General features: G+C 41.7%; 2 protein-coding genes across 2 annotated transcripts; one reads left to right on the top strand and one right to left on the bottom strand.

Moving 5' to 3' along the window:
* Window positions 1-680: 680 nt before the first annotated feature.
* Window positions 681-9,656, bottom strand: LOC124289853 (calmodulin-like). The gene is made up of 5 exons (XM_046726531.1): window positions 9,535-9,656; window positions 4,102-4,126; window positions 3,302-3,436; window positions 1,553-1,792; window positions 681-908 (listed from the first exon to the last, which is right to left on the bottom strand). The coding sequence occupies exons 1-5, from the start codon at window positions 9,535-9,537 to the stop codon at window positions 883-885; spliced, it is 429 nt and encodes a 142-aa protein (XP_046582487.1). The 5' UTR covers window positions 9,538-9,656; the 3' UTR covers window positions 681-882.
* Window positions 9,657-14,020: 4,364 nt separating this feature from the next.
* On the top strand, window positions 14,021-27,382 carry LOC124289795 (calcineurin subunit B type 2-like). The gene is given in 9 exon segments (XM_046726461.1): window positions 14,021-14,046; window positions 19,738-19,804; window positions 19,806-19,989; window positions 20,182-20,312; window positions 21,077-21,179; window positions 21,452-21,478; window positions 22,694-22,837; window positions 23,520-23,765; window positions 27,235-27,382. Coding segments are annotated over 9 exon segments (957 nt in total). The 3' UTR covers window positions 27,264-27,382.
* Window positions 27,383-27,882: the final 500 nt, after the last annotated feature.

The following is a 27,882-nucleotide window of genomic DNA, read 5'->3' as shown; positions in this document are numbered from 1 at the left end:
GTAGCCTAGTGGTTAAAGCGTTCGCTCGTCACGCCGAAGATCCGAGTTCGATTCCCCTCATGGGCACAATGTGTGAAGCCCATTTCTGGTGTCCCCCGTCGTGATATTGCTGGAATATTGCTAAAAGTGGCGTAAAACCATACTCACATCTTCTTTAAGTGGAAGCTAATATGATGAACAGTAAGATATTTTTTGACTTATAGACAACTGCTTTACTGCAATATTAAGCATAGCCGTGTTAGAATCTACACCTTAACGTTGCATCCATTGCAATAAAAAAGGTATCCATGAAAAAATGTTCCTCTTCTTAAATTATGCCGAAAATGTTGGCCCCTAAGTACTCTCCGAATTACCTCCATTTCACATTCACAAGTTAACAAATTGTTCCTCTTCTTAAATCATACCGAAACGTTTGGCCCCTAAGGGGCCGTTCATAATTTATGGCTAGTGGGGGTGGTGATGATTTTTATGGAGAAGTATGTACAATGTGAATGACCCCCCTAAAATTTATGTACAAAATAAGTGACCCCACCTTGCATGTCATGTACAAAATCAGTGACACCCCCCCCCTCCCCCACGCCCCCATAAATTATGAACGGTCCCTAAGTACTCCCCGAATTACCTCCATTTCACATTCACTAGTTAACGCCTTTCTCTGAATTCAATGACGGAACGCAGTGTTCTAATTACATAATTTATTTACAATCATAACAGTCAATATAACATGGATTCATGTCTGGGTGATTCAGACGAAAAGGCGAATTGCGGACATTGGACGTAATGGATGTGGTGTTCATGATCTTAGCAACACCAGAAGAGAAGGTTGTTAATATGTTGAATGATGGCCATTGTTTGATTCCACAGTCACGTAACCCACTCAGGTTATCTGGTCATTAGGTAGATGAAATCTGTGATAGAAATATATTATTTGAAAAGCACTGAAATGAGATCGCTCTGGATTTACAAAAAAATATATACCAACACAAACAAAATATACCAACACAAAAACACACAAATAAACACCATTCTATTCCCCTACTCTCTGGAATGTATTTGAGGTTTCCATTTCGGAGTTAAATATATATGTTTGTTCATGTTGTTTACAAGTGAAAACGTTATATCAAACTGAGACACATTATACTGACTCCGAGCCGACCAGTCCTTGTTGTACCCATTAATGCCGAGCGCCAGGCAGGAACCAACAAGTACCATATTTTACCGTCTTTTGGTATGACGCGGTCGGGGATCGAACCCGCGACCTTCCGCTCTCCGGGGTGGTTTTAGTAATGGTATGGCTGAAATATTGCCGAGGTGACAAAAATTCGAACTCACTCACTAGTTCCTGGATGGCAATACAACGCTCCACTCCGGGGCCGTGGGGTAGCTTAGTGGTTAAAGCGTTTTTTCGTCACGTCTAAGACCCGGGTTCGATTCCCCACATGGGTACAATGTGTGAAGCCCATTTCTGGTGTTTCCCGCCGTGATATTGCAGGAATATTGCTAAAGGCGGCGTAGATCTAAACTCGCTCACGATCACTCACTCACTCCGCACCTGAACACTTGATGTTCCCTGTTCTGTCTATGTCCAGCTCCTGCAACAGCACGTTGAACTCGTCATCCGTCATTTTGTCTCCCATGCTCGTCAACAGATGGCGCAGTTCTGTGGCGCTCACGTTCCCACTGCCTTCTCTGTCAACGATCTCGAAGGCCTCTTTGAGTTGACTGTTGGTGTCTGCCGGTTGAATTGAGTCCACCATTCTCTGAAACGTCTTCATATCCACCTTCCCGCGTTCTGTATGTGATAGAAGAGTTTTATATGTCGTGGGTAATATACGGAATTGTCCAATCCGTGAATTACGCAAAGGTATTGCCCCATTCCCGTCAACCGCGACCTTGCTTGCTTAATCTGCGGATTGGGCACGCCTCACTGCGTAATCGCTTGGAATGAGCAAGAAATGTTTTGATAATCAGATGTCACCCCCTGGAACCCTGCACTATATCCTTTTACTTGTTTCTTGTGTGTCGAGGGGCGGTGGGGTAGCCTAGTGGTTAAAGCGTTGGCTCGTCACGTCGAAGACTCGGGTTCGAATCCCCACAAGGGTACAATGAATGAAGCCCATTTCTGGTGTCCCCCGCCGTGATATTGCTGTAATATTGCTAAAAACGGCCTAAAACCAAACTCAGTCAGTCAGTCTTGTGTGTCGAAAACTTCTTCTTTCGACGTACTGGCATCATAATGTATGGGGTCATGCTTTTTTTATTCTTCGATGCTATGTTAGTATTTCGTGTACGTTGGCCCCTAAATATGTGAATCTCCAGAAATGTATATATTCTACGACGTTTCCAACTGACGATGGCACGCAATGAACCAATCCTGGCCGCCAATTCCAATTAGGCTCACCTTAGGACAACACCAACTTGTCGCTGTCTGTTTGTTTGTTTTTTGTTTAACGCCACATCCAGCAATAGTCCAGCTATATGGCGGCGGTCTGTAAATAATCGAATCTGGACCAGACAATCCATCGATCAACAGCATGTTGGGATACGATGACATGTGTCAACAAACTCAGCGAGCCTGACCACCTGATCCCGTTAGTCGCCTCTTACGACAAGCATGGGTTGCTGAAATTCAGTTATAACCCGGATCTTCATGTCTCAGAACCCATCTTTGTAACCTGGAGCCAGGAGTCTGGACAGTAACCATCACACGATGTAAGCTGATGCGCAAATCCATCATCCACAAAATGACACATTAGCTTGAGTTTGTGTCATTTTGAAAACTCTTACAGCATAAATCCATCACATAGCACTTTACTGAAATCCTCATTCACAGATCTGGTATTAAGTACCATGGACTATGCTTTGTACGAATTTGAGATTAGATCCCACGATCAGCGCATCCTGGCACGACCAGGGGCGACAACTCTATTCGAAGTGAAGTGATTTACTTGGCCGGATCACATGAATAACATTCCCTCCAAATTCATTGAAACTCTAACTGAAGTATCGATCCTAATCAGATTCCATTGGGCGTAAAAGTCAACGATAATTATATTTAATGGATAACTAATTTTAGTGATGATTCTAAGTATTGGCGACAAGGGTAAATCCTGGATGAGTGTCCAGCTGTTGTCATTCTCTTTGAATTATGGAATATGGTATTTTAATTTAAGGAATTTAAGTATTAACTTCAGCTTACTATGACGAAAAGGAATAGTACTGCTTTTTGATCATAATACCAAGCATTACTATGCAGCTAGCTAGCATTACAACAGACCCTCGATTCTCAGGCATTACTCACTGTCAACTTGAACGCTTCTCAGCAGCGCCGCCAGTTCTGAATTAGTGATCACGTGACCAAGTGCCCGGACGGGAGTACCAATTTCATTGGCTGGTATGTAGCCATCGCCATCAGTGTCAAACATTTTGAACACTTCTGAAAAAATAGAAGTTCAGATTAAACAATTATGACATCTGAATTCATGATCAATTTAAACTATTACGAGGCATAACGCTTTATCCCAAGGTTTTACTTAATAACCATAATGAATCTCTGACAGACCAAAGTCATAATTGGGCGACTCAGGGCCGGGATTAACACTGAAGCGGATCCTGACACGATCATGGGAGGCAAGTTCTGGCGGCTTTAACCGCTGTGTCTTCCCTGTACAAGACTAGTTTGAATAACAAGGGTTGTTTATCATTATCCTTCAAATACTGCATAAATAAATTACCTGCCCCAAACTATTCATTGTGGAAAGAGGTGTTTAATGATTGTTTTTGAGCCCATAGCCGTAGCTGGAAAACATCAGATCGACATACAAAATCCATTCACCCGCCTTTTCTATGAGAGAGAAAGTAACCGGAAAGGAAGTAGTTTCTTCCTCATCACAACTGAAAGCACACATAATAATAATAATAATAATAATAATAATGACAAGTCTTATAATGCGCTAATCTCCTTGCAACAAAGCATGCTCAAGGTGCTAACACCCTGATTATTATTACCCCGGATAACCCAAGCTGCCTGTTAGGCGCTAGAAGGTTATAGTCACATGACTTTATCCAACCGGGTACCCATTTTCTGCTGGGTGAACATACCTGGGACTGAGATCGGTGCGTTTGCCTGAAAAGAAAAGAAAAGAAAACCATAACGGTAAATTGAATAGTTAGTTTATAATTTTTGTGCGAGTATGAGTGAGTATGGTTTTACACCGCTTTTAGCAATATTCCAGCAATATCACGTCGGGGGACACCAGAAATGGGCTTCACACATTGTGCCCATGTGGGAAATCGAACCCAGGTCTTCGGCGTGACGAGCAAACTCTTTAACCACTAGGCTACCCCACCGATTCCCCCACCCTCAGTAATCTACACGATCCATACGTGAGAGGGTAGTGTACGGGTTTTAAGTTTAACATATTTCGGATATCTAGTGTTATAACGGGGAACATTGCTATTGAGGAAGTAATACCATTCATCCCATACCACCTGACACCTGCATTGTGTGATTGTGACTTCAGGTAAATCTATATTTCTTTTGAAACCTTAACGCGCGGCACCGACAGCGTTCTTGTGATAACGTCAGAACGACTTCAGCATGCCATCTGTTCAATGGCGGTCCTGTTGTTCAACTGCTACCTGTTGTGATACAGTGTAATGTGTCAGGGCGGGTTTATTGCAGGTGAAACTGGGGCAACCTGATTATCTGCTTTACGATTAGAAAGTAAATAGGAATGTATTCACATTCCTCTCCACCTTTGATCATTGGGTTAGCCTGGTGGTTAAGGCGTTCGCTTGTCAGGCCCATGCCAGGGTTCGATACATCTCTTGGTAAAATTAGTTATGCGAGCGTTCGATAATGATTGATTATTATTAAATGCGGCGTAAAATTATAATCGCTCGCTCACCTGTAAAGCGTAACTAACTGTTAACCCTAAGTGTCCGGAACATTGGGAAATATGCTGAAATTCCTGATTCTGCGACAGGCGAGGACGATAACTGAAAACAAGATATGTCCTCTTGACCTGCGTCACTTCGGCCTTCCCTCGAAGTAACGTTCAGTTACTCATACACAAATGCTATGAAAGTAATGAAATTGCATAGACTCTATGTCACGGGAAGACTTTCTTATCTCTAGGTCTTAAATATTTATTTTTGCATACGTTATTGCTGGTGTAAAAATAAATCTGTTTCTGTACAGGGGGATCACAGAAATGTAACTCGGTTTTAACGAGACCTCCCGTCGGGCGTTTGAAACTCACTGATTGACGTTGAAGCAATACGGCAGCGCGATAGAGTAGTGTATGCTTGACTTTTGTTAATATACCTCTGCGTCACTGATGAAATTATAACTTGTAAAGATTAACCAACAATTCAGCAGCTTGCGATGCGATTACTAGATGCCTCTTGATACACGCAATAGCGTGTTTATCATATTGACTGCACGATGAGAATCCGTTAGGATCTTTCTTATGATCAAAGTTCTCCAGAATAACAATAATCACATGGTTGGCGCTATATTTAAGGCTTTGGCTGACTGACTGACTGAGTTTGGTTTTTACGCCGCTTTTAGCAATATTCCAGCAACATCACGGCGGGGGAAACCAGAAATGGGTTTCACACATTGTACCCATGTGGGGATTCGAACCCGGGTCTTCGGCGTGACGAGCCAACGCTTTAACCACTAGGATACCCCACCGCCCCTTAAGGCTTTGGACATGATTCACTAAACAACAACTTATGATTAGAACCCCAGGAAAAGGTTGGAGCACACACACAGCACCATGCCCGGGCATCTGAGATGTATTAATCTTTTCTTTTCGGCGCAGGGGGTGGGTTGACAAACGCATAGTCTCTGAATATTATCATTTTTGATAGTAACAGACATACCCACTCAAATTGAAAAGGAGCCCCAGGAAGACCAGATTCACCTAGTGGGTACATTTTCTGAATCCTATTTCTGGTGTCTTCCGCCGTAATATTGCATGAATATTGCTAAAAGCTGCGTCAAACCATACTCACTCACTCACTCCGTTCTTGGAGCAACATTTGCTTTTCACTTCTTAAGTGTTACATTAACCGCGGAACTATTACCAGCAACTTATGCTGGTCGCCAGGGGCAACAAAATGTACCCAAAAATATGGAGCGAAATGGATCTGGTTCTGACGGTTCTGAGTACTAGTATTGCTGACTTTGGCTTTGAATAACAGACAATGAAAAATATTGTGTGCGAACAGTATTCTCCACTATATACGAATCTGTCATTATGTCCGAGAGCGGAAGGTCGCGGGTTCGATCCCCGACCGCGTCATACCAAAAGACGTTAAAATATGGTACTTGTTGGTCCTCGCCTGGCGCTCGGCATTAATGGGTACAACAAGGACTGGTCGGCTCGGAGTCAATATAATGTGTCTGAGTGGGGTATTCATGCTTCACTGCCGCATGGTATCTCAGTGGGCTAGCACTATAAAACCAGCTTCAGTCTGGGCTAGTACAAGCAGCCGCACATACACATACACACGCATGCACGTCGTCATATGAGCGAAATATCTCAAGCACGACGTAAAACCCACTTCACCTCACCTCACCTTTCATTATGTACTGTACACACTCAATCGAGATGCCTTAAATACACTGAAGGGTAAAATAAAGTATACATCGTGTCTTTTATGTTGATTGCAAACGAAACAAACAATAAATTGCCGTTCGAGGCAACGCTTGACAGTCGTATCAATGGACACATACGTGCATCATATCAATAAGTCTCACTGGATAGTAACGTTTATAATGGTCTTGCCGAATCAAAATTTCAAGAGTAGGTATATTTTGTCCGGTAGTGTACATCATAAATGTGTTGAAACACAGACAGCCGATGTTTTAGATATAAACTGGTTATTGTGGTAATGCCCTTTAATTTGAATTCATTGTTACATGCTTGCATTCGCCATCACTATCCCCCTTTTCGTAACCTGCAAGAAACCCCCACCCCAACCCCACCCCATGCGATGATGTTATGTGCGAAATTACGACAAACTATTTGAATGCGAGTTGGTTACGAATGACCCGCTCGGACTAATTGATGTGTTTTCTAAACGCAAGGGGCCGCGATCAATAAAGCGCTAAAAAATGTGTCTGTTTATTTTTTTTATAGATGTACGACAATCAGGGCCGCGAACGTTTGCCGCTCAACGCCCTCATGAGTTTATCCAGCGAGCTAGGTGACCTGAGGGTGTTGCTAGATGTGGGGATAATTGTTCCGATGTGGTTTATTGAAACATATAGACATGACCTGTGCTAGCCGCGCTAACCGTATTTGGACAGGGGCGTCGGTTTACGGCATTACGGGTGCGTTTTGGCGATGTGATAATAGGTCGGGAACGTTATCGCGGTGACTTCTTTAGCCCGCAACATTTTTAGGTGATTTTGATGGGGTATTTTTGTTGAGAAAATGAATGTGAGATGAGACAACGGTGTAGTTTGATATGATAATCAAACATTGCTGTTTGACATACTTTTCATGTAACACACCTCAAATATGGTGCAACTCCTATAGCAAGGCCGGATACAGCTTTTGAGAAGGGTGGGGTGCACACTGTTGAGGAAGGGGAGTTTCAATGGTTATTAATAAACATTCAGGACAAAGGGGTGGGGTGGGGGAGTGCGCACCACACTGCAACCCTCTGATCCGCCTATGCCTAACTAGAAATGTTGGCAAGAAGTTTTATTTCACTTTCACACTGAGAGCAATTCTAACCGGGATCTTCACGGGTCTGATGGTTTGTGATACACGTGTGTCTCACGTGTTTGTTTCCGTATCTGCACACCAAACAAACAAAACAAGGGATACTCGTTATAAGAGCCCCCCAAAAAAAAAAAAATTAAAAAAAATAAAAAAAATTAAAATTTAATTTTTAATTTTTTTAAAAAATAACTACACATAAAAGTAGATTTTTCGCAGGTGCGTAAAAAAGAAAGTTAATATACCTTAGTCAACAATGTAAAAAAAAACGGGACGAAAAACACCCATAATGTCAGTTTAAATGTAATGATATTTTCTGACAATATAATCGGGGTTAGAATTTGGTCTTCAGCAAACAGTGCTTCTGTTTAGAAGCGACTAACAGGATCGGGTGGTCAGGCTCGCTGACTTGGTCGACGCATGTCATCGTAGATGGATGCGCATGCTGTTGACTCGATTGTTTACATACCGCTGCCATATAGTTGGATTATTGTTGAGTGCGGAGTTCAAACAAACAAAACAAAAACTAACAATGTGCATTTCCGATTAGCTTCAAATGTTCTAGGTTAACCAGGTAGTGTGGCCATTTGCGTCCATGACATCACTGACCTAACCGTAGTCTCACAGTCCCTGAACCACAATAATTTCCCTACTGCCAAGCCCTACTTCTGCTGTGCTAAAGCCCTAAATAAAGCAAGTCTAGATTTCCTCAGGTTCAGGTCTGAATCTCTGGTCTCCCTAGGCTCCTTTTCAATATAAATGGGCTTGTTTGTTACTATCAAAATTATATATATTCAGAGACTAAGCCTTAGTCTAACCTAACTGAAGCAGGTTGCTCTACACTTGCACCTGTATCGGGCCTGTTATCAGAGTGTGTCAAATCACTTATACTACTTCCTTCATAAATCTATTAGGCAACGGTGGACTGTTCCTCTAGCTCTGAACCCATATCATTATAGCATACTTGCCACACCTTTTAACACACATAAATGAAATATTTAATAAAATATTAACGTGTTGTCGTTAATCACTTGAAATATATTGCCCTGAAATATATAACCGTAAAAAAAAATAGTATTACATTTATTTAAATCATGCGTCATATAGTTAAAAACGATGTGAACGAAATACCAATGTTGACAAACATGTTTACATCAAAGGCTTAGTCTACACGATCCCGTTATACATGTGCGTTGATAATCCTTTATCGTGCTCAGCGGTCACATTAAAAGCCTTTGTACTTTGAAGTCAACGGTCATTGTGATATTAATCTTTGTTAAAGACATTGTAATCTTCACTATGCTTAAGACTAACTCGTAAGGAGTATATTAGGACTGACTGACTGAGTTTGGTTTTACGCCACTTTTAGCCATATTCCAACAACATCACGGCGGGGGACACTAGAAATGGGCTTCATACATTGTACCCATGTGGAGTATATTAGGAATGTGTTCGATATGACTGGTGTGAAAGAAGAAATTAAGACACTGTTCTGCAGCATATCGAATAAACGTGAAGCCATAGTGTTTCAAATATTTGCTACTAACACAGCTTAAAAAAACTTAAGTGTAGCAGCACAGTCGGACTGTCGCTGATAACGTAATACTACACACGAAAACCGTGTCCCCATTTCTCAAGTAATGAAACGAAACACCCTCCGAATAACATTATTTACATATTTTGTTACATGGAAACAACGCTTGAGTAATTATTAACAACTAACCACTTATCGAAACTGTATATGATATATCTAGGTGGTTTTAGTGGGTAAATATTGTCAGGTAATACTCACCATTGCAACACAGTCAACGAGCTGGGCAGCGGCAAGGCAGTACTAGTATTTGTTAACCAACACTCCTCGCTATAACATGCACTCGACTCAGAAACTCAATAATACGAGCGGACTTGCAGAACTTGCTGGGCCTCATCTGACCATCTGTACATGTATATCTACGGCATCCTGACTTGGGATTAACATACCGGGAAGGATTTGCTCGGATTAATGGCAATCTTTAATAACATACTGCGTATCTCCTTACAAATTGTACAAAGCAAACACACTAGCAGTGAAAGGAGAAGGGGGGAGGGGTCGGCCACAGCAGTGAAACAACTAGGCGTTGAGGGAGGGGTTGTCCGGGCGGCCACATTAATGAAAGGATATAGGCGTTAAGGGAGGGGTTGTCCGGTTGGCCACAGCAGTGAAACAATAAGGCTTTGAGGGAGGGGTTGTCCGGGCGGCTACAGCAGTGAAAGGATATAGGCGTTAAGGGAGGGTTGTCCGGTCGACTACAGCAGTGAAAGGATATAGGCGTTAAGGGAGGGGTTGTCCGGTTGGCCACAGCAGTGAAACAATAAGGCTTTGAGGGAGGGGCTGTCCGGTCGGCCACAGCAGTGAAACAATAAGGCGTTGAGGGAGGGGTTGTCCGGGCGGCTACAGCAGTGAAAGGATATAGGCGTTAAGGGAGGGGTTGTCCGGTCGGCTACAGCAGTGAAAGGATATAGGCGTTAAGGGAGGGGTTGTCCGGTTGGCCACAGCAGTGAAACAATAAGGCTTTGAGGGAGGGGCTGTCCGGTCGGCCACAGCAGTGAAAGGATATAGGCGTTGAGGGAGGGGTTGTCCGGTTGGCCACAGCAGTGAAACAATAAGGCGTTGAGGGAGGGGTTGTCCGGGCGGCTACAGCAGTGAAAGGATATAGGCGTTAAGGGAGGGGTTGTCCGGGCGGCCACATCAGTGAAAGGATATAGGCGTTAAGGGAGGGGTTGTCCGGTTGGCCACAGCAGTGAAACAATAAGGCTTTGAGGGAAGGGCTGTCCGGTCGGCCACAGCAGTGAAACAATAAGGCGTTGAGGGAGGGGTTGTCCTGGCGGCAGCAGTGAAAGGATATAGGCGTTAAGGAGGGGTTGTCCGGGCGGCTACAGCAGTGAAAGGATATAGGCGTTAAGGAGGGGTTGTCCGGTTGGCCACAGCAGTGAAACAATAAGGCGTTGAGGGAGGGGTTGTCCGGGCGGCTACAGCAGTGAAAGGATATAGGCGTTAAGGGAGGGGTTGTCCGGTCGGCCACAGCAGTGAAAGGATATAGGCGTTAAGGGAGGCGTTGTCCGGTCGGCCACAGCAGTGAAAGGATATAGGCGTTAAGGGAGGGGTTGTCCGGGCGGGCACTGTATGGACTTACAAGATTAAGCTCACTGTCATCGTTTCCTAATAGCCTATATCGATGCTCATGATGTGATTCACTGGATTGTCTGGTCCAGACTTCTTTATTTACATACAGACGTCTTAAAGCTTGGATGAGAGCGGCGTTAAACACCAAACAAACGAAAACATAAATTACTTTGGTGGTATAGCGGTTGTTAGGTATATTTTACTGTTGGATTCATGTGTGAATGGGAATCGAAACATCATAACTCGACAACATATGGTAGAAATATTGGTTCGGAGATTACTTATTTGCAGAATTAACCGAACTTGTTTTTAATATTCTCCGATAGGACATATATTTGAATATTTGAATATTAATTATGCATTGTGTTGTTGTATGTTTGCTCGTTGTTTAGGCCACACTCTGTAAATAATCACATGAAACTGTTCAAGTAAACATACCATGAATATTCGAGTGGGTGACTATAGTTTTACGCCGCTTTCAGCAATATCCCAGCAATATCACGGCCGGGGACACCCGATATGGGCTTCACATATTGTACCCATGTGGGGAATCGAACCCTGTCTACACTAGGCTATTCCACCGCCCCTTGAATATTCGGGGTATTGATGGTACATAATTCCAGTGTAGTCTAAGAGATGTATAAACTTGCTTGGGTGCAAAGTTGCTTTTATCCGGTGTTTGTGTAACCGTAATGAACTTTTAATGACAGAGACTGAGGTATTTCCCTCTAGTAACAAGAGACATAGCCCGAATTAACGTTGTACTTGTTCCGTGAGACCTCCAAGGATAGGAGTGTTGTCACCAAGGACGCTCACGTGCATCACTCAACACCCACAGACGTGATTCACAAACCTATATCAGCGTTGTTTGTTTGTTTGTTTGTTTAACGCCACACTCAGCAATACGCCACCTACATGGCGGCGGTCTGTAAATAATCGAATCTGAACCCGAAAATCCAGTGATCAACATCATGAGCATCGATCTACGCAACTGGGAACTGATGACATATGTCAACCAAGTCAGCAAGCCTGACCACCCGATCCCGTTAGTCGCCTCTTACGACAAGCTTGGGTTGCTGAAGATCAATTCTAACCCGGACCTTCACGGGTTTGTATTAACGTTATGTAATAAATTATAGATGACATAAAGCTATGTTCTAAGCAAGTCAAAATCCAAGAAAATATATCTTGACTTTAGTTTAGGCATATAGCGACGAAGTCATTTACTTATACGCAAGTGCGTCAAAACAACTTAGTCATATTTTAGAAAAGAAATTTGTCATACTGATTTTCACATAAAAATAGTATTTATAACAGTATAAATATTGAACGTCAGTGCAAACGAATACCCAGTCTTGACTATCATCAGAAACAAATTCCTTTCGTGTGAAGGAGGGGCGGTGGGGTAGCCTAGTGGTTAAAGCGTTGGCTCGTCACGCCGAAGACCGGGATCGAATCCCCACATGGGTACAATGTGAAGCTCATTTCTGGTGTTCCCCGCCGTGATGTTGCTGGAATATTACTAAAAGCGGCGTAAAACCAAACTCAGTCAGTCAGTCAGTGTGAAGGGAAAATAACTGTAAACATTACGTGAATTGAACACATATAATACCGGGTGTTCGCGGTAACGGTCTCATTTCCTGCCTTACCGGCAGCACCTGACAGTCACAACATTACATTTTGCCTAAAAATGGATACATTGTTTGACTGACACACCATAGCAGTACTTTTGCCTTGCGACGGCGGCCTGTAAACAAACCAGACAATCAAGTGATTGATGGAGAATCCAGTTAGATGATTTAGATTTCCGACTGCTGTTTGGAAATACAGAGATTCCGATGCATTTAAATAAAGAAAAACGTTAGGGGAATAGATTTGTTTTACAACAGAAATAGGGGTCAGTTGTAATGTCTTGGACCAAACATTTCTTGACTCATTTGACTCAGCCTACTTAAATATGCTACATCAGTCCACTAGCAGAAAATCGCCCCAGTTGAATTAAATATAAAACGGTAATGCACAAGAATACCTGGTCTTGACCATCCTCAGAAACGAATTCCGTTATGTGTAAAGGGGGAAATAGCTGTGAAAATTATTCTATGACTGAAAATCAGTGATGACACCCGGTGTCACGGGCTATAAGGCACCAGGACCGCTTTGCGGGTCATTGATACTTAAACTACCCCAGTGTCCTGCACCGGACCCATCTTTAGTTATTGGTGCTTATATGTAATACTGGCCATTATTTAGAATGTCCAAAAATGTCTTGGTTTTAAAATACCGGCTAATGATAGTCACATCAATTATGATAGGAATTACGAACGTAGTGACTATCCACAATATAGAAATGAAGACTTGAAATGTTGCACCAACGCCTCGACATTGGCTTTCGGCAGTCGACGTCGAAACGCATTATCGAAGTGGTTTAAAATGAGTGAGTGAGTTTAGCTTTTAAGTCTCTGTTAGCAATATTCCAGCAATATCACGGTGGGGACACCAGAAATGGGCTTCACACATTGTACCCCTTGTGGGGAATTGAAACCTGGTGATCGGCGTGACGAGCGAACGTTTCAACTAACCACTAGGTTACCGCCCCGGTTAAAACAATATTTATTTACGAACAAGCAAAGACTATTTGAATGTATCTCATGTGGACCAGGGCTTGGGATTGTCGAGCCAATAACACGCTAACCTCGGATTGTGTAGATTCGCCATATACCACTTTGATAACAGATACTGAAAGAAATAGCATGAACTTATGTATATGTGAAAAAGTGATGAATTGAAGTTATATGTTTTTTATCGAATAACCCTTCCATCTTAGTCACGATCTTTCATTTGTATGTAACCATATGACCTTTGGAATCCAATCGCACTAAAAAGGGCGGTGGGTAGCCTAATGGTTAAAGCGTTCGCTCGTCACGCCGAAGGCTCTGGTTTGATTCCCACATGGGTACAATGTGAAACTCATTTCTGTGATATTGCTGGGATATTGCTAAAACCGGCAAAAAAGTAAACTCACTCCAAGTCACTGTAAACAAGACGCGTGGAATAAGGAAGTGGTATGTGTCAACATCAAATCATTGATTTAACTGCAATGGTCATATACTTACATATGAAAGCTCCTGACACAGATGAAAGGTATGAGATGGAACAATTTGATGCAATGATTTATAGAATTCCTGCTCCTTCTGAAATGGAGCCGTTGCTGCAATATCTGCAGCGTATTTACAGTCTCGGTCTCCAGAGTGGAAATTTATAACGTGTATAAATCGCAGATGGTATTTCTGGGTAAGTGGGACAATAAATGACTGATTGATTGATATATACCTATAAAAGTGGGTTAGCAGATAACAAGAGTGTAGATTTTTTTATTTTTATTGTTGTTGCTTTTTTCATATATCAAACCTCGCGCATCCACTTCAGCCTGGTGGAGTAGAGTAGCCTGGTGGTTAAAGCGTTCGCTCGTCACGCCTAAGACCCAGGTTCGATTCCCCACATGGGTACAATGTGTGTAGCCCATTTCTGGTGTCCCCCGCCGTGATATTGCTGAAATATATTGCTAAAAGCGTAAAGCCACACTCACAAACTTTCTGTCAGTTATATGGGGGTTGTCGCTAACGTCGACAAGCGGTACTACTGAAAGTCGGCACTCCTCAAATCCGTGTTATAGCGGGGTTCTTTATTGGTGGTGATACTTTCAGCATAACCCTGCTCACCCATGTGGAAATAATAAACTGACATATTTGTCGTGGGGCTACAGCTGTAGCAAAGCCATCTCAAGATAATAATGGCCAATTATCCTCAAGGGTTACTCTTGCAAACGCCACTGAATATATGTATACGTTTTTCAAGCTATAGTTGTCTTGTAGGCAAATCCGTCAACGCAATGGCCTCGTGTAGATTTTCTGCAGATTTTAGTTTCCGAAAAAAATTCAGTTGGTTAAAAAAATATTAATGCTTTTGATAAATTATTTTTTATCTATTTTATCATTTTAATTATTAGAATTTTTTAATTCGTAATTTGCTGTTGTCGATAAGTGGGAATGTAGCACTTATACGGTTGTCGAAAACAAAAAATGCAAAAAAATAAATAACTCGAAAAAATAAAGTAAAAAATCTAAAAAATGCAATGATCCCGAAACCTATTCGTATCATCACATGCAAGGCATTTATGATATCGCTTATGTGTTGCTCATATGTCTGTGTTACGTCACCTAGTATCATAGGGTATACGTATATAAACGAGGCACGTTATCATAATATTGTAAAAGGTTTAAATAAAACTTAGACAATTACGAATGATCTCATAAAGTGAATTAGCAGTGGCAGGCCGAGGCTTCTGATGACGGTCACCGTTGTAAGGGAGGTAACTCTATGACCACCAGTCGTGATTGCCTGAGCGATGGTCGTTACTCAGTTTGGGAATTAACTTCGATAATATTGGTTCGACACCCACGTGGATAAATTGTCGTTCATGTGTTTTTTATTTTTGTACATAGTTTTGTTTCACTAATTAACTCGCAAAAATTACCCGAATCGGTATCTACACACTTAACATTAAATTTCAAAACAGAACCCAGCATTCCAAAGTGAACCCAAAAGTTCACTTACTTTTACAAAGAAAATTTAGATAAAACCCTATCTCTATGGAAAGATATAACCACTAATTCTTGATATCCATATCCTGAATTGCCGTGTGACCTGGCTACAGTCTGTAGTAAAACCAGTGTATGCCACCAGTGTCTTGTATAGACAAGTGTGTACACTTGTGTTGCATTATCGCGAAATATGCATATCTGTTGATTTGCATATCTCCATGGCAACTTGTCGCATATTGAGAGATAAAAGGCTTGAACTTCGACACTGCGACAAAGATTAAACAATTATGTCGTCTGCTTGTTCACAAATACACAGGGAGCAGTCATTGTCAACGCCGAAAACTCATTCAAGTTTATGTTGGTCACGGTCACAATTAAACCTATCTATTTTCCAAGTGAAATTATGTAATTGCTTCTCATGACGTCAATGTGTGTTTGACCTAGATACATTCGTATCTAAGAATAGTGAAACCTCTTCAATGCGGACCTCGATTATCCGGACACCTTGTGTTGCGGAACTCAATTACCCGGACACCTTGTGTTACGGAACCGGATTATCCGGACACCTTGTGTTACGGAACTGGTTTATCCGTACATTTTGTGTTGCGGACCTCGAATATCCGGACATTGTGTTGCGGCACCCGGATTTTCCGGATCCCTTGTGTTGCGGGACCCCGATTGTCTACACGTGACAGTAGTCAGTTCATCACCCCATGATATAAATTTCTAAAGGACACGAACAGCACTAATATTATTGCACTGTTTAACTCCCCTTATCCAAATGACACAGATTCCACGTGAAATCAGCCTTATTTATCATATACCAACATGTAGGACAAATTGATCAATGTGATCATCTGCCAGCGGAATGCTATGACCTGTGATGACCGCGCTACGCTATGCCAACAATTTGAAGCAATGAGTACTCCCTCGATAGATACCCTCAAGGTATCATATACGCTTGAGCTTTTGATGGCTGTATCAAACTAAACATTGACAGCCCAGGTTCAAGATCAAAATGGTAAGTTCCTTCATATACCTATGTATATATTCCAGCTACCTACATTAATTAAGATCAAGGGAACACGCAAACCTAATTATATGTTCCCAAGATTTAGAGATTTAAGGCTGTAGTTTGATTTGATATAAACATAAAAAATAACATTACATGTTATTAAGGCATATAATAAAAATGCAGGGCTGAGTGAATTTACAACCCGTACCTTATGTACATAAATACATCTTTGCAGGTATGAACGATCATGTACCAAAGAGGAAGTAATCAATACATATTACGAACTTCAAGCTCAAATTTAACCCCATAGATTTTAGGTGCAAACTTATGATACCATTGAGTTGCATGTGTCTTAGTGTTAGATAAGAGACACACCTAAGTTTGTAAGAGGTCTGTCGATTGTAGACTCAGCGATCGGGTCTCCTGATAAGTAAGACAGACAACGCTAACCCACCAGGAAGTCCTAGCATGTATTTTCCTGATAAAAAAGTCACAGTGCCTGTTAATACAGGGTCGTTGTTAATATACTGGTACACACACATGTATATATATAAGACTTGCACATTACTCTAAGGTAGTAAGTAATGGTTTAAATGATAATTTCTTTAATATATATATATATATATATATATATATATGATATTATATATATATATATATATATGTATATGTATGTAATATATATATGTATGTGTGTATATATATATATATATATATATGTGTGTGTGTGTGTGTATATATATTATATATATATATATATAATAAATACAATTAACACCTTGTCCCTTTAACAGACCAGTGGGGTAGCCTAGTGGTTAAAGCGTTCCATCGTCACGCCGAACCCGGGTTCGATTCCCCACATGGGTACAATGTGTGAAGCCTATGTCTCAGCCAGCCGTGATATTGCTGGAATATTGCTAAAAGCGGCGCAACTCACTCACTCCTGGTACTGTCCAATTATCTAGACTTGTCCCTTTAAGGATAGAATTACTATACATCCATAGGCTTAGCATTCAGTACAGCCTTGGAGCAAGGCTGCCTGCGCACGTGTGTCGTTACGTAATTGTTCAAGGCATATGTATGTATACTCTGTGATGGGTTGACGACAGAAAATTTGAACAAATATATGGTTGATAACACTTGTTCTATACAAAGTACATATTTTTCAGAGTCAGTTCACAGAAGAGCAACTATCAGGTACAGTATTATTTTTAAAAATCATTGGTTTTGAAAGGGGGGAATGGAAAGTAGAGTGACCATAAATAATATCAGTTGTGTAGATCAACGGCATATTAGTTCGAGCAAGTCATGGAATATTCGCATACTGAGTTAAATTTTTGTATTAAATTGTCATAGAGTGGATATAGATATGGAAAATGAAAAAAGCTAATAGGCTGTAATGGCTTTATTCAATTCCATTTAAAAATCTAAACTGAAGTCTTAGGAGCAAATGGCGAAAACAGGTGGTACAAACTCACTGCAATAACGTGAAAGAACCACTCTGACACAACTGCTTAAGGTTACACAACACCAAATGTTTTCCCATAGACTTCTATAGTAACCTTTTTATTTTTTTCACAAATTATCCAGGCTATCAACAGCCATTCCAGGTACACATGGCTATAGTCAGGCCTTTCAACCACAATATAACACAATTTCTGGCCAAATTGTCCGGCTCATTTTCCCAGCACAGGAAGCGGAACACATCAACCCCAGTTCCGCACCAAATGTCACCTACTGGAAAATATCTGTACACAGAATAAGCATAAGTGATGGTGACAAAAATGACAGCACTAAATACTTAAAATGTGGTCAGTTTTAATTACTGGATGGATGTGCTTTTAAAAAGCATAAACATCTCACACTATATCATCCAATCACAGCTGTCACATACCTCTGTCTCTTCAGTTGTTACGGTGCTCGCTCAGGGAGCATGTGATTCTGATTTACTGTAGTGGAACCTTAAAATCTTAGGGTAGTGGCAGAGCCAAGTCATTCAAAGCACCGACATTCGCAGTGCGGTGTTGCGTCCCTTGAAAACCTTGATCGTGAGTTCGAATCCAAGATTTGCCCTGATAAATATGGTTCTTGGTTTGTCAGACCATACCTGTGGTAGTGGGATTCACCTAAGTGATGCACGTCCAAGACATTTTGGGTGAGGGGAGGCACATTGGCATATACGCTAAAATAAAAAATAAAACACAATGTCCTGTGCAAATAACGTTGTACAAAACTCTGGTACCGTTAGTTTAATAAGTGTCCCCACTTCTCTGTAGAGTTTCGGGAAGCCTCTAGCCTGTTTGACCGTGATGGTGACGGGCGCATTACGTCGAAGGAACTAGGGTGACCATCCGATCGCTAGGGGGCGCTATCACGGACGCTGAGCTCCAGGTGATGATAGACGAGGTGGATCAAACGAGTACGTGACAACCAGAATCAATTACATTCTCATTAAAGTCATAAATGTTTGTGTGATATTTATAACGAGATTTGCTGCCTGTTTTCGTCACAAGTAGATGACATCAATTGTTGTTTGTATATGTGAACGTCAAAACTATGGTGTTTTTTCAGAAAGACTTATTCTTCATCCACTTACTTTATGAACAAGACAAGCAAGTTGCAGATATGTCGCAAATGTTTTGTTTGTCGTGACTTTCTGCATTGCTCATCCGCCATTTGCAGTTGTTGCATACTGACCAACCACCAGCTTGCCACTTGCCACTTAAATACCAGTTTATGATCAACAATGGTCAACGGAATTTTTGAGCACCTACTATTGATATTGAAGCCCGTACATCAGCCTTGACTTTAGGGAGACACCATATGGGACTCTGGAACCAGTACATGTGGATAGAATACGGTGTCTAATATTTCATTTAATCTATCTCAATATCATTTAACCAGCGAGGTCATGGTCATTTTTTCATGTTAAAACGTCCGCCTGTCACGCCGAGACACGGGTTCGATTCCCCAGTCGGATACAATGTGTGAAGCCCATTTCTGGTGTCCCCCGCGGTGATATTCCGCAAAGTGCTAAAAGCAGCGTAAAACCATACTACACTTACTGATTCTGAGACCACCATGCAGTTTTGGCCGAAACGTCGTAATTCATTTATACAGCATCTTCAATCGACATCTTCCCAAAATTTCTGTGAATCATTATTAATTATTTCAAAATACAGTGTTTGTAAAGTGCTGATTTGCCTCGTCTGGCAGAGAAAGGTCTGGTTGTTGAAACTTTGCTGACTTCTTGACATATATGGCTCGGGCCCTGAAAGCGACAAGAGTCTGCGGAAGAGCTCCCGGATGCATTTGCTGTAGTTTGATTAAGCGACCAGAACGGTTACATCAGCGCCGCGGAGCTCCGCCACGTGATGACCAGCCTGGGTGAACGACTCACCGACAACGAGGTGGAGGAAATGATCAGAGAGGCAGACATGGACGGCAATGGCATGATTGCATATAAAGGTGAGGGTGATGGTGTTTGGTGTGGTTCATAATATGTGGTGTGTCGTGGGGTTGTGTGGTGGTGTTGTATCATGGTGGTGTATGGTGGTTGTGTGATGGTGTTGTATCATGGTGGTGTATGGTGGTGTTGTATCATGGTAGTGGTGGCCATGTGATTGTCTAAAGGAAGGTTTGGTGTTGCTGTCTATGTAGCGTCTGAGAAGTGTGTCGGGTGCGGTGCGCGGTGTGCGTTGTGCGGTGCGATTGGATGCGGTGTCGTGTGCGATTCGATGCGATGCGGTGTCGTGTGTGGCGCGGTGTCGTGTGCGGTGCGGTGCGGTGCGGTGCGGTGCGGTGCGGTGCGGTGCGGTGCGGTGCGGTGAGGTGTGCAGTGCGGCGCGGTGCGGTTCGGGGGTAGTTTTCACAAGTGGCATTGAAGAAACCAAAGTGAACTGAAACACATACTCTCAGAGTAATCCCAACACAAACAGCAATGTCATTTTGTGTTCTTTTGTCCGTTATGCTTGATAATGAGGCAATATATATTGTATTTACCTGCTTCATCGTTTGTGTTGCATGTGTAAGACTAGATAGCCCTGATGAAACACATTCAGACATGTCTGCATGTGTCTTACGGTTATATATAGACAGGATCATAAATAAAGTTTTATCAGACAATATATGGTCATGTTATTTTTACTTGTGAAGCTGATATCACTCTTGTCAGCTTTTGAACCACATGTTGTCGCTTAAGTAAACGCGAATGGAATGAGGGTTCGGGGTTTGTGGTTCTGGCTGTGAGATGAGGGGTGTGGGGTGTAGGTTTGGGATTTGGGATTTGGATTTGGATTTGGATGTGGGTGTGGGTGTGGGGGCTGCTGTGGGGGGTGCGAGCGGTGGGTGTGGGATTTGAGATTTGTTATTTTGGGTTTAGGTTGGGTAATTTTAAACCACTACTTACACAGTCGTATACGGTAACACTGTTTACGCTTATCATCCACACAACAGAAAGTGTGACACTCTGCTTCGATCAAGACTGACCCTGACGCAATGCGTATCCGCACGTGTTTAATTCACATTTCGCCACAATGACTGCTCCCTACCTTAGTCTTGGCGCATTGCGATAACGGATATCAGAGTCTGGCGACGTTACAAGATAGGTGTTTTTATCTCCACCAGTGTTACCTTTATCATTGGTGAACCAAGACATGGTATGTACTGTTACACATGGTCCTAGTATTTTTCTATATAATGCAGAATTGACATTCACAAGTGATGGTTAAATGTAACAGACTAATCAATATCTTTTTTTGTCAATCCTAGTTTCCAATATGTTTGAGCAGTGTACAGAGGGCAGCCATTGTTACTGGTATATATGTGAATAATTATGCCCTATTTAACAACTGTACAAACATTATATAAGGATAGGCATTCATAAGTACAGATTTACATACTGACACTAGGTTTTAACTACATTTTGCAGGCGCATTTGTCAGAAAACAAACGGCAGGTATGTTTTCTATCTAATTTTTTTATCTTATGTTCATTTTTATCATAGTATTATTTTCTATTTTATTACGTATTTTAGAGTATCATTGGAGGTGTTTTATGATTATAATGTCCACCTAGGGCAGCATCACTGGCTCAAGTAATTCAACCCGGTTTTAGCTGACATACTCTTTATTATCTTAAATTCAAATTTTATCTATAAAGTAAATACCCGTTATAACAACGCTGCACAGGTTTTAACTTGATCGGTGAGATATGTCGTTAGTTCCCAAGGTCAAATGAGGGGCTATAAGCCTTTATAATGACGTCCTTATTTTGCAGTTGAGCCAGGAATTCTCAGGTCATTTTAAACGAGCATTTTAAACAAGTAAAAATAACGCAACAGAGGTTATTGTGCAATTTTATGAGAAATTACAGAGCAACCATATATAAGCAGTGTGCGAAATAGTTTCCAAATTTTGCTAGCCAGTCGTAGCTTGAACGTTTCTAGCCCACAATATAATTCACTTATCCGAAATTTGAATGTAGACACGGGTTTCATCATTAAGCTGCTAATATGATGAACATTTTTATCAGGCCATAGTCTTGCATGATTTGAAGGTGTGTTATAACTTAACAAGTCGGATAGAGTGATATATTTACACAAATACCCATTGAAAATTCACTAGCCAGTCGGGCCTGGAGATTTTCTGGCCAGACTGGATTTTTACTAGCCACGGGCTAGCGGGTCAGTGGCTATTTCGCACGCTGTATATAATATTGAATCAACTCGCCGCTTTTCTGATTCTGCCTCCGCAATCTCTGATGATTTATCCATCGGGTTATTCGATGTTAACAGCTACGGTTCTCACAGGTGCGAGAACAGTGGGTTCAGTTCTGATTCCTCCCGGAGTAATATTGCTTACAGTGGCGTAAAACCATATTCACTCACTCACTCACTTTAGCCCTGGTGCGCCGTCATTGTGATTCTTGGTTTCGCTCATGACGACGAAAATCCGGGTTCGATTCCCAAATCTCTCACTTGATCAAAAGAGGCGGTTCGGTAGCCTAGTGGTAAAAGCGTTTGCTCGTGACGCCGTAACCCCGGGTTCGATTCCCCACATGGGTACACTGAGTGAAGCACATTTCTGGCGTCCCCCCTTGCTACAAGCGGCCTAAAACCGTAACTCCTTCACTCACTAGATGAAGAGAGATATACCCTGTTCTCCGTGTTCAGAGTACCAGGAAGCGTTCGATCTGTTCGACAAGGACGGTGACGGCACCATCACCACGGTGGAACTCGGCGACGTCATCCGCAGCCTTGGTGGAGAGGTGACGGAAAGTCAGCTGGCAGACATCGTCATGGAGGTTGACACCAATAGTAAGACGAGATAGAACACATGGGTCTCACTCTTTGTATTCGTAAAGAGGGACATGGGGCGGTGGGGTAGCCTAGTGGTTTAAGCGTTCGCTCGTAACGCCGAAACCCCGGGTTCGATTCCCACGTAGGTACAATGTGTGAAGCCCATTTCTGGTGTCCCCCGCCGTGATATTGCTGGAATATTGCTAAAAGCGGCGTAAAACCATACTCACTCACTCACTCACTTGAGGGACATGTATTAGAGTGTTTGTCAGGCCGACAGATGTGTTTCAGTTACAATAGCTTACGTATCAATAATAATAGTATGAATATAAATTAAGAAAATTATAATCCAATTTCACGAATATATACAGATACCTTTGTGACCCGCGAAGAACCGGGTAAGAATTGTACTTCAGCAAACCAGGCTTGTCGTAAAATCGGATGGTCAGGCTCACTGAGTTGGTCCACACTTATCATCGTATCCCAATTGATGCTCATGATGTAGATCACTGGATTGTCTGGTCCAGAATCGATTATTTACAGACCCCTCTATATAGCTGGAATATAAACAACATAAAGCGGCGATAAACAGCAAACAATCAAACAAACAAATATATGTAATATGTATATAATCATAATACGCTGCTGACTATGGGTGAAAAATGGGAACATGAATAAAAACTGAGATTATTTTCTTTAGAAAACGGCAAAATCGAGTTTAGCGAGTTTGCAGCGATGATGGCAAACGCGTTGGATGAACGGCAGTCGGACAGTGAAATGTTGAGAGCGTTTAAAGTGTTTGATAAAGACAATAACGGGTTCATCAGTAGATCCGAGCTTCGGCAGGTCATGGTGTCCTTGGAGGGTCAAAAGGTCACCGAACAGGAAATCAACGAGATGATCAAGGAGGCTGATGTGGATGGGGACGGAAGGATCAATTACGAAGGTGGGAGGGGCAACTCGGAGGGGGGTGGGCAGGTTTAGGGTGAGAGAAGGTGTGTGTTGTAGTGTGACAATGTAGTGTTAAGTGCATTGGTGTGACAGTGTTGTAGCGTGATGTTAAGCGCATTGCGTGACATGTGTTGCAGCTTGGCAATGTGGTGTTAAGTGCATTGGTGTGACAGCATTGTAGCGTGATGTTTAGTGCGTTGGTGTGACAGTATTGTAGCGTGATGTTAGTGCATTGGTTTGACATGTGTTGTAGCTTGGCAAATGTAGTGTTAAGCGCATTGGTGTGACAGTGTAGCGTGATGTTAAGTGCATTGGTGTGACAGTGTTGCAGCGTGATGTTAAGTGCATTGTGTGACAGTATTGTAGCGTGATGTTAAGCGCATTGGTGACAGTATTGTAGCGTGATGTTTAGTGCATTGGTGTGACAGTATTGTAGCGTGATGTTAAGCGCATTGGTGTGACATGTGTTGCAGCTTGGCAATGTGGTGTTAAGTGCATTGGTGTAACAGTGATGTAACGTGATGTTAAGTGCATTGGTGTGACAGTATTGTAGCGTGATGTTAAGTGCATTGGTATGACAGTATTGTAGCGTGATGTTAAATGCATTGGCGTGACAGTGTCAACGAATAGACCCATGATATCTCATCCCATCCGGCCACAATGAACTGATATAAACAACAGAACAGTCCAGCTATCATTGATAATTAATCTTTTTATCAGCTATGTACATTTTGTTCCGCCTCTTGAACATTCGGCTTCCTCCAATTGTTACAACATTATTAACCCATATCAATTGTTGTTGATAATCTATTTCAGGCATACCCTCATGTTGTTTTTGTTACCCCCTGTCAGATGTATATCAGTCCGTTCTGTGCTGTAGTATGTCAGCACCGCGCCTCCCTCGTTAGCCCAAACTTTATTATTTAATCTTGAGGTTTTTCCATTTTTTCTTTGTTTATAAGCCGTCTATCATTAAATACCAGCCTAACTGATGGTCACCCCTCAAATGCATTGGTCTGACAGTGATCTAGTGTGACATTACATGTGGTGTGAAGTGTATTGATGTGGCAGTGAGACATTGTCGTGTGAGGTGTATTGATGTGGCAGTGTGACATTGTGGTGTGAAGTGTATTGATGTGGCAGTGTGACATTGTGATGTGAAGTGTATTGATGTGGTACTGTGACATTGTGGTGTGAAGTGTATTGATGTGGCAGTGTGACATTGTGGTGTGAGGTGTATTGATGTGGCAGTGTGACATTGTGGTGTGAAGTGTATTGATGTGGTACTGTGACATTGTGGTGTGAAGTGTATTGATGTGGTACTGTGACATTGTGGTGTGAAGTGTATTGATGTGGTAGTGAGACAATGTGGTGTGAAGTGTGTTGATGTAGTAGTGTGACATTGTGATGTGAAGTGTATTGATGTGGTAGTGTGACATTGTGATGTGAAGTGTATTGATGTGGTAGTGTGAGATTGTGGTGTGCAGTGTATTGATGTGGCAGTGAGACAATGTGGTGTGAAGTGTGTTGATGTGGTAGTTTGACATTGTGATGTGAAGTGTATTGATGTGGTAGTGTCACATTGTGATGTGAAGTGTATTGATGTGGTAGTGTGAGATTGTGGTGTGCAGTGTATTGATGTGGCAGTGAGACAATGTGGTGTGAAGTGTGTTGATGTAGTAGTGCCACATTGTGGTGTAAAGTGTATTGTGGCAATGGTGTAGTGTGACAACGTGGTGTGAAGTGTTTTAATGTGGCGGTGTCATAATGTGGTGTGAAGTGTTTGGTGTGGCAGTGTGACAATGTAGTGTGAAGTGTTTGATGTGGTAGTGTGACAATGTGGTGTGAAGTGTCTTGATGTGGTAGTGTGACAATGTGATGTGAAGTGTATTGATGTGGCAGTGTGACAATGTGGTGTGAAGTGTCTTGATGTGGTAGTGTGACAATGTGGTGTGAAGTGTATTGACGTGGCAGTGTGACAACGGTGTGAAGTGTATTGATGTGACAGTGAGACAATGTGGTGTGACGTTTATTGATGTGGGAGTGTGACATTGTGGTGTGAAGTGTATTGATGTGGCAGTGAGACAATGTGGTGTGAAGTGTCTTGATGTGGTACTGTGACAATGTGGTGTGAAGTGTATTGACGTGGCAGTGTGACAACGGTGTGAAGTGTATTGATGTGACAGTGAGACAATGTGGTGTGACGTTTATTGATGTGGGAGTGTGACATTGTGGTGTGAAGTGTATTGATGTGGTAGTGTGACAATGTGGTGTTAACTGTATTGATGTTTATAGTGTGACAACGTGGTGTGAAGTGTATTGATGTGGTAGTGTGATAATGTGGTGTGAAGTGTATTGATGTGGCAGTGTGACAACGTGGTGTGAAGTGTATTGATGTGGTAGTGTGATAATGTGGTGTGAAGTGTATTGATGTGGCAGTGAGACAATGTGGTGTGAAGTGTATTGATGTGGCAGTGAGACAATGTGGTGTGAAGTGTATTGAGGTGGCAGTGAGACAATGTGGTGTGAAGTGTGTTGATGTGGCAGTGTTTTAGTGTAACTATGTTGTATGAAGTGCATTTATGGCAGTGTTTTAGTTGGACAATGTGGTATAATTGCATTGGTGTCAAAGTGTTGAAATGTGGCAATATGGTGATTTTGCTGCGCCGTGGTCTGACACTGATTTATTGTGGGGAAAGTGATGTTTTGCTTCACGAGTGGCACTAAAGTTTTAATTATATGTGGAATTCTTTTTCATAGCTAAATGAAAGCAGGAAGATAACTTCTTGCGAGTTTGTATAAAATGAGTATTTGAATGGGGAATATGCATTATATCAACTCTTTAGATATGACATTTCGTCGTCTTCTCTTGTTTTCGTTTTGTTTTTTCTTGTTTTCCCAAATGAAGTACTGATTTTTATGCAACAGAAAATTAACTGTTGTTTTATGTGATTATGTATGCATTACTATCTCTTATCGAGCAACAGTTTGTTGAAAGTCCTCTGTGAATGGGAACATTTTATATAATGAAATTGGTTCAGTTGCAACCACATGACAAATACAGTGTTTGAAATGTAAATTTGTACAAATGTCTGAGATACCTATCAGCAATTGCATGTGAAGCAAAACATTTTTGGTCAGCAAAAAAATAAAAATAAATATTTTAAAAAATAAAACATATATCATTACTTTCTTGAGATATTTCCATTTGATAAAATCAACTCATGATAATGTTAATTGAGAGATGCTGTTCCTCATGCTCATCAATTTATGCTATGCAAATGCCAGGGTGAAGCGTTCCATTGTGGCGCCTGCTAAGTTGCAATGTATTTTAGGATTACCGCACGATGCTCGAGGACCAGTCATTTAACTTGGGACTTTACAGGCGCGTTTTGTCTTCACACAGAATTATTGATAACATGCTTGGGTACTGTACTATAACAACGCTTCCGTGTCTGTTTCAGAATTTGTTCGGATGATTGCAACCAAATGACGTATGTGATGTACTATGACGGGTGAAGAAGGCGAATATCAAAGAGAGTGTTTCATCGTTCGGTGCTTTACCACTATATATGTATTTTAGTATTGGTTTTATAAACAGTACAAGTATAATCATCAATCTTGTCCTTGATTGCCACACTGTCGTCCATCTGCTGTGGTTAAACATGGAACTGATGCAGCGTTTAGGGGTGTTGTAAATTCAGCCAAGAAGATGCTACGTTGTGTGAGTGAGTGAGTTTAGTTTTACGCCGCTTTTAGCAATATTCCAGCAATGTCACCAGGCACCAGAAATGGGCTTCACACCTATGTTGTGTGTCCATGTAGTATACGTGTACTTGAACTCGGTCAGCATTCGGTCATGCTCAGACAGAGAATGTTTTTTTTCGAATCTGCCCACTCCTAAACATTATATGTTATTTTGGGGGAAAGCATTTATATTCCGTTTAAAGTACGTTTATAACGATGGGATTCTTATATCTCGTACATATCCTGTATATTATGATGTAAACTTCGTGGTCCACTTAAGTTCGTTATAACCGAAGTTTACATATAAATTTTACATTACAACGATTAACAATCCCACTTTTCTACTTACATACATTTTTAAGCTA

This window comes from Haliotis rubra, unplaced genomic scaffold, assembly GCF_003918875.1.
Source record: "Haliotis rubra isolate DU_JTF1 unplaced genomic scaffold, ASM391887v1 Scf45, whole genome shotgun sequence".
In the NCBI taxonomy this organism is placed as follows: Eukaryota; Metazoa; Mollusca; class Gastropoda; order Lepetellida; family Haliotidae; genus Haliotis; species Haliotis rubra.
This window is presented reverse-complemented; position numbering and strand designations above follow the sequence as displayed.